This window comes from Hemibagrus wyckioides, linkage group LG16 (genome assembly GCF_019097595.1).
Source record: "Hemibagrus wyckioides isolate EC202008001 linkage group LG16, SWU_Hwy_1.0, whole genome shotgun sequence".
In the NCBI taxonomy this organism is placed as follows: Eukaryota; Metazoa; Chordata; class Actinopteri; order Siluriformes; family Bagridae; genus Hemibagrus; species Hemibagrus wyckioides.
The window spans coordinates 19,843,107-19,850,960 of NC_080725.1; the positions used below are offsets into that span (position 1 = coordinate 19,843,107).

Below are 7,854 nucleotides of genomic sequence, written 5' to 3' on the forward strand. Positions count from 1 at the left end.
ATTTGGATGGGTGAGCGAATACTTTTGGCAATATAGTGTATATCAATTTAATAAAACACCTGCTGAATACTGGGTGTGGCCTAATATTCTAATGAGCATGCATGATTGACATCAATCCAGGCTAGTGTCCAGTCAAGGAGACTGAGTTTCTCTCTCTCTCTCTCTCTCTCTCTCTCACACACACTACATACAATTTAGAGATATATCACATATCAGCCTATATCACATGCCTTTTGACTGGGGGAGGAAACTGGAGTACCTGGAGGAAACCCCTGAAACACCGGGAGAACATGAACACAAGGGGAACCCCATGAAATGAACCCCCAACCCTGGAGATGTCACGCAAATGTATTAATCACTAAAACATCTGTACTTGAACTTGGGTATAATACACTATATTGCCAAAAGTTTTGGGACGTCTTTTGAGTGACAATTTGTAAAAACACAAATGTTTATATTGTCTTCTGTTAACCCGATGATATTCCTAAATCTACTGTCCAAAAAGCTTCAACAGGATTCTGTAATTCTCAAATTTATTAATGTGGGTTAATAAGTTTATGAACTGAAGTTAAGCCTTGGCCTTTAGATGGTCTTCGTTCTCGAGTTTAACTTGACCTCGAGTTTTAGGTACAGCTACCATATTACATTTATTTTTCTGCAGCATCTGTTAAACAAGATATTTCCTGCAATCATGTACATTACATCAGAGAGAGAGCGAGAGAGAGAGAGAGAGAGACAGAGAGACTTTGTTTCTATAACAGACACAAACAGAGCTCAGGAAGTGAAGTATCAGTGAGTGCAGGTCAGTGAGGGATGAACAAACTGGCAGCCAGTGATTTTCCTGCACAACAGGTTGTAATTTGTAAGATGAGATCCATCTAAGCCCGAGCAAGACAGAAACGGATGATGGAAAGTCAGACTCGGTTACACCTGAATTGCAACCAAACCATCACAACTCATAGTAGAGATGGAGCAGATGAGCATACAGACACTGCACCCTAACCACAATCATGCATCCAAAAATAATACATAATACAATTTATTGCCAAAGGTTTTGGGACGTCTGCCTTTACATGCACATGAATGTAATATGGAGTTGTCCCGCCCCTTTGCAGCTATAACAGCTTCAACTCTTCTGGGAAGGCTTTCCACAAGGTTTAGGAGTGTGTTTATGGGGATTTTTTGACCATTCCTCTAGAAATGCATTTGTGAGGTCAGGCACTGATGTTGGACGAGAAGGTCCACTCTAATTCATCCCAAAGGTGTTCTATCAGGTTGAGGTCAGGACTCTGTGAAGTTCCTCCACACCAAACTCACTCATCCATGTCTTTATGGACCTTGCTTTGTGCACTGGTGTGCAGTCATGTTGGAACAGGAAGGGGTCATCCCCAAACTGTTCCCACAAAGTTGGGAGCAGGAAATTGTCCAAAATGTCTTGGTATGAAGCTGAAGCATTAAGAGTTCCTTTCACTGGAACTAAGAGGCTGAGCCCAACCCCTGAAAACTTTTGGCAATATAGTGTATAATACAGAGGAGAGGTGGGGAGAGAAAAAATTGGGCAGAAGGCAAAGAATACCATTTCTGAAAAACATCTAATATTTTATAGTTTATAGACCTTAAAGCTACAGCACATTAAAAAAATAATTATTAATGTTATTAAGTCAAATCTATTATTAAGGCAAGTACATCATAGTTGAGTTTATTACTCAGTTATAGACGTCTGAGAAAAAGGTTCATTGTGCTGATGTTTCGTTTTCTCCTGATGAGGATGTGAATTTAAAGAGATTTCCCTGTTGTTTCTGCTTATATACACAGAATTGAAATCATTCACCTCAGAAATAATCGATATATTCCGATCGTCCGTATAAGATCTAGTTACTCACCCATGGATACGTTTCTTTACCTCACATTGCTTCCTTTTACAACAGTTGGTTGTGTACACCGATCAGGCATAACATTATGACCACCTGCCTAATATTGTGTTGGTCCCCCTTTTGCTGCCCAAAACAGCCCTGACCTGTCGAGACATGGACTGCATGGAATTAATCACTTCTAGAATATTTTTATATTCCTGATTTTTTTTTCCATATTTGAAAAGTTTAAAAGGAAAGAAAACACACCAAAATATTGAAAGTATATTAATGTTTATTAAATATTTCTTTGACTGCCTGCAGCCAATCAACCAGATTCAAATTCCGCACTGAATCTATAAAATAATCTATTTATTCCAGAGCCACAAAGTCCAGCATCAGCGGAGACTCTGAGCCAGTTTGTTCAGCTCCTGAGACAGAGCCGTGACTGTATCCGTTATCCTCTGCCTGTCTCTGTCCTGGAGCCGGCCGCCGCAGCGCTGGGAGAACTTATCTGGGTGCCAGAGAGCCTGCTGACGGCGTAGAAACTTCCGGAAAGTGTCCGTGTCGGATCGGTCAATGCCGTGCAGGATGACGGCTAACATCTGGTCGACTGAGCCACGCGGAGCAGGCCAGGGAATGTCGTCGTATCCCAGGGAAGCGCCGGAGGAAGAGCTGAGGAAGACAGCGTCGCAGCGCTCCTCGTAGCGCCTCTTCTTCCCCCGCTGGGTCTCGTCTTTTTTACGTGAGGCACGTTCTAGGTATTCCTTGTGCTCCTTCTCCAGTCGGGCGTGCAGCTCTTTACGCTGCCTCTCTTCCTCCTCCTCCTCTTTTTTTCGTCTTCGCTTCCTGTCTGTCCTTGCTCTGGCATGTTGCTTGGCTTCATACTCCTTCCTGATTCGCTCAGCCCAGTCAGCGAAGTCTCCTTCATCTTCATCATCTCTCAGGAAATCTGGAAATCACAGAAGAAAAAACAACAACTTTGGTTTATTGTTTTTACTAACCTACCACACCCTAACAAACGTTTACCTCTCGTAAGACCTGGTTTTGGGAAGGGAAAGGAGGGAAGGGGATTACAGCTGATAAAGTTGACCACTCGCTTCAGTTATATCCTAACTATTCTCGCTCTGTTAAAGAAAGGGTGTAAGCTTAGCATAAAATAGAAATTTTGTCTCGTCGTACCGTCATCATACTGCCCGAATGTTTCGAAAAACTCGTCTTGGCATTCTCCCAGCAGCTTCTCCCTCCACTCCTGCTCAGGATCAGACCGCTGAAGAACATGTGCTCCAGGATTCCAGTTCTGTACAGAACCACACAGACATGTACAAGCAGTCATATCTTCATGATCTGATGCACTGTACTGCTTACACTTTGTGTAATATGGTGTAAATTATTGTGTATGAAAAACCCAGGAGACTAGCAGTTTCTGAAATATTCAGATCAGCCCATTGGACACCAAAGGTTCCCTTTCATTACATTACATTTACAGCATTTGGCAGACGCCCTTTTCTAGCACAACATTTGATCAGTTGAGGGTTAAGGTTACCACTGAGCTACCCCTAACCCATTCTAATACATGATGTGATAATTAACTGAAGCTCTCGACCCGTATGACTGTATGCACTGTGCTGCTGCCACATGATAGGCTGATTAGACAACTGTATGAATGTGTAGGATGTAGGGGTGTTTTTAATAAAGAGGACAGTGTGTGTATTTTTCCAGTACAGCAGCCTATCTATCTATCTATCTATCTATCTATCTATCTATCTATCTATCTATCTATCTATCTGTCAGTCTATCTATCTATCTATCTATCTATCTATCTATCTATCTATCTATCTATCTATCTTTCTACCTATCTGTCTATGTGTCTGTCTATCTATCTATCAGTCTATCTGTCTTTCTACCTATCTACTTATCTGTCTACCTATCTGTCCATGTATGTGTCGGTCAGTCAGTCAGTCTGTCTGTTTTTCTATCTATCTATCTATCTATCTATCTATCTATCTGTCTATGTGTCTGTCTATCTATCTATCAGTCTATCTGTCTTTCTACCTATCTACTTATCTGTCTACCTATCTGTCCATGTATGTGTCGGTCAGTCAGTCAGTCTGTCTGTTTTTCTATCTATCTATCTATCTATCTATCTATCTATCTATCTATCTATCAGTCTGTCTTTCTACCTATCTGTCTATGTGTCTGTCTATCTATATCAGTCTATCTGTCTTTCTACCTATCTACTTATCTGTCTACCTATCTGTCCATGTATGTGTCTGTCAGTCAGTCGGTCAGTCAGTCAGTCAGTCTGTTTTTCTATCTATCTATCTATCTATCTATCTATCTATCTATCTATCTATCTATCTATCAGTCTGTCTTTCTACCTATCTACTTATCTGTCTACCTATCTGTCCATGTATGAGTCTGTCAGTCAGTCTGTTTTTCTATCTATCTATCTATCTATCTATCTATCTATCTATCTATCTATCTATCTATGTGTCTGTCTATCTATCTATCAGTCTGTCTTTCTACCTATCTACTTATCTGTCTACCTATCTGTCCATGTATGTGTCTGTCAGTCAGTCGGTCAGTCAGTCTGTTTTTCTATCTATCTATCTATCTATCTATCTATCTATCTATCTATCTATCTATCTATCTATCAGTCTGTCTTTCTATCTGTCTATCTATCTATCTATCTATCTATCTATCAGTCTGTCTTTCTATCTATCTGTCTATCTATCAGTCTGTCTTCCTATCTGTCTGTCTATCTATCTATCTATCTTTCTATTTGTCTCATAACACTTCCTCGAGCACCTTGGTGGAATGAAGCAATGTTAAAGAAACTCAACAAATTATGATCTGAAATTATGAGGTTTGTTAGAGCAGGAGAGTCACCCAACCAGGTGGTGTGATGACCTACAGGATCAGAGATGAGTTAAAGCTGAACTCTGCGCAGTAACTTGATTAGATCATACCTGTTTAAAGCTCAGTCTTTGGAGCAGCTCTTGAGGAGTGACTCCAGTGTTGTTGGGTGTGCTCAGTGCAGCAGGACAGTGTTTACGCAAAGGAACTACCAGATCATCATAGTCTGTAATGGAGTGACCAAAAAAAAAAACACCAGCTAGAGATTCAGCCCTACAGATGATGTATACATGTAGAACAGAGAAGACAGCAGTAGACAGCCCGGTGTCAGCTCACCTGTCTTGCCATACTTCAGGGCTCTCCTGGCGGCCAGGTGCAGCGGTGTGTCCCCGTTCCGGTCCCTCTGCAGCGGATCAGCTCCGTGCTTCAACAGCAGCCTGAGCAGCGCGTCGTCTCCGTGCGAGCAGACCAGATGTAACACACCTCTCCTCCTTTTCCCCAGAGTAAAATTCACATCCACATCTTTTCTGTGTTTTCGCAGATAAGACTTCAGCTTCAGGAGGCTTCCTTCTTCTACATAGCGCCAGACCTTCTTCTGCTTGCGGGACGCCATCTTGTGTTCAATGAGAATTGTTTAGCGCTATAGCTAGCTAGATAGCATAGTGACTGGATAGCTCATTCAACCAGATAGCTCATAGATAAATAGCTAAATCGGTGTATTCGTGAATCCGATCATATTTCACCGAAATTAAACGTTAATATGTTTTGTCGATTAATAATACAAACACTTGCCTAACCATACCAATACAAACGCATATAAACATTCCCGTACGACTGTAAAATTGTTCCCAGAGTCTTCCTAACGAATATGTTAGTTCCGTGTGATTAGTTCCGGCTGTAGTTTTCTCTTGTGTCAGTAGAGGTCAGGCTCCACTGAGATTCCTGCTTCCAGACAGCAAGACATCAGAATCATATCAGAATCGAATCAGAATCGGATCAGAATCAGAAAGAGCTTTATTGCCAAGTATGTATGCCAAGTCTATCTATCTATCTATCTATCTATCTATCTATCTATCTATCTATCTATCTATCTATCTGCTTGCCTGTCTGTCTCTCTCTCTGTCTGTCTGTCTGTCTGTCTGTCTCTCTATCTGCCTGTCTGTCTGTCTCTCTGTCTGTCTGTCTCTCTGTCTCTCTGTCTGTCTGCTCCTGATATTCAAACTGACTGATCTTCTCTTCACCTTCTCAAAACATCACCACAACAACTGATCCTCAACTGCCGAGAACTTCTGGTCTGAGATTTAATCCTGACCACAAAATCCTGTAAGGGGACCATAAAGGAACAGCTGAGATAAACAGTCAAGTTTGTTTAACTTTGCTGAGCCATCACTTTGTGTGTCCATCATTATTGTAATTACACATAATATACTGTAAATGTACATATCATTACCCCTATCATTACAGCAGGGTGTTTAATATCACACTGCTCTAAACAGTAACGTGAAAACTGATGGATTTTCAATCATCTTTATAATACAAAGGGTCAGCAGATGGTATCTGAGATTATTATCAGCTAGTACTAATGATTCTATGGTTATTATGTAGTGAACAGAGTTAACCCTTTTTACCAGTACTGTGCTGTCCCAGTCCACCAGAGGAATGGAACTGGACTTATGGGACATTTTCACTCAGTTTAAACATATGAATGATGTTCTGGCTGTGAGTCTGATATAAAATGAGTCTCTTGGCTTTCAGTGTGAGACGTATGTATTTCCCTCTGTTGGATAATCTTACACAGAATTTTAGTGGTTGAAGATGAACATTTTCAAATTTTAGATGCTTATGAACAAACACCTGGATGATATCAACATTTATTTTGAAGATGGAAACATTCGTGTGCAAAAAGATAACAATTTGGGGGTTTTTCTGAAGCTTTTCTATGAATATATCGCCCCTACACTGTCAGAAAAAAGGGTACTGCAGGGATCCTCAAATCTGGCCCACGAGATCCACTTTCCTGCAGAGTTTAGCTCGAACCTTAATCAAACACCCCTGAGCATGCTAATTGATGTCTTCAGGATCATTAGAAAATCACAGGTAGAGGAGTTTGTTTAGGGTTGGAGCTAAACTCTGCAGTGCATTGGCCCTCCAGGGCAAGATTTGAGGAACCCTGCTTTAAAGGTACACAATAGGTACTTAGGGCACAATTATATTCCCAAAACGAGTTATAAAGGTATGACTAGAGGTACATTTGTAGAGGAATTTGTAGTCTGATACACTACAAATTCCTGAGTGTCCTCAAGTCCTGAGTGTCTACTTTTACAAAGACATTCATTGCTGAACATGGACACAACAAAAACAGGCGTAAATTTCATTTTTGGAGTGCATTCAGAACAACAACAACAACAACAACAACAGAATGACTTATAAATAATAGAATTGGATAAATTAATAAATTCCAGTTGTATGCATTTGCCCTGATGTTCTTGTGATGCAAAGGAATGAGTGTAAATACTCAGGAACATAGATAGATAGATAGATAGATAGATAGATAGATAGATAGATAGATAGATAGATAGATAGATAGATAGATAGATAGACTGATAGACAGACAGACAGACAGACAGACAGACAGATAGATAGATAGATAGATAGATAGACAGACAGACAGACAGACAGACAGACAGACAGACAGACAGACAGACAGATAGATAGATAGATAGATAGATAGATAGATAGATAGATAGATAGATAGATAGATAGATAGGAGACCCTGCCTGAAAAAAATGTTTGGGAACTCCTGCTCTAGACGACGTACAAATGTTCCCTGCTACCACACACACACACACACACACACACACACACTTGTTGTAGTTCACACACTTGTTGTAGTTCACACACTCTTCCCTCTGTGAACGTGTTCAGGTTTTGCTGCAGTGCTGACGCCGTTACATGGGGCCACGCGGGAGGTCTCCTGAGCCAAGCACCTGTTTAGTGTTGTGTGTTTGATGCAGCCAGTGTGTGTGTGTGTGTGTGTGTGTGTGTGTTGTTATTGCAGGCACGAGAAGTAGCTTTATCAACACAAGACACAAAAGCAGAAATGCAGCACAAAGCCGAAGAAAAAAGCTGCTCAGGGTTCAGCTGT

At 40.9% G+C, this 7,854-nt stretch overlaps 1 protein-coding gene across 1 annotated transcript; it reads right to left on the reverse strand.

The window, feature by feature from the left end:
- Positions 1 to 2,127: 2,127 nt before the first annotated feature.
- nfkbil1 (nuclear factor of kappa light polypeptide gene enhancer in B-cells inhibitor-like 1) lies at positions 2,128 to 5,571 on the reverse strand. Its single transcript, XM_058411188.1, has 4 exons — positions 5,046 to 5,571; positions 4,823 to 4,935; positions 3,033 to 3,150; positions 2,128 to 2,802 (listed from the first exon to the last, which is right to left on the reverse strand). Exons 1-4 carry the CDS (start codon positions 5,320 to 5,322, stop codon positions 2,249 to 2,251), a joined length of 1,062 nt encoding a protein of 353 aa, XP_058267171.1. The 5' UTR covers positions 5,323 to 5,571; the 3' UTR covers positions 2,128 to 2,248.
- Between the last annotated feature and the right edge of the window lie 2,283 nt (positions 5,572 to 7,854).

Excerpts from the sequence above, each read along its gene's own strand:
- nfkbil1 (XM_058411188.1), bottom strand. The coding sequence starts at position 5,322 with ATGGCGTCCCGCAAGCAGAAGAAGGTCTGGCGCTATGTAGAAGAAGGA. Across the intron at positions 3,151-4,822 it reads AAAGACTGAGCTTTAAACAG|AACTGGAATCCTGGAGCACA; the intron begins GTATGATCTAAT and ends GGTTCTGTACAG. Across the intron at positions 2,803-3,032 it reads ATTCGGGCAGTATGATGACG|ATTTCCTGAGAGATGATGAA; the intron begins GTACGACGAGAC and ends TGTGATTTCCAG.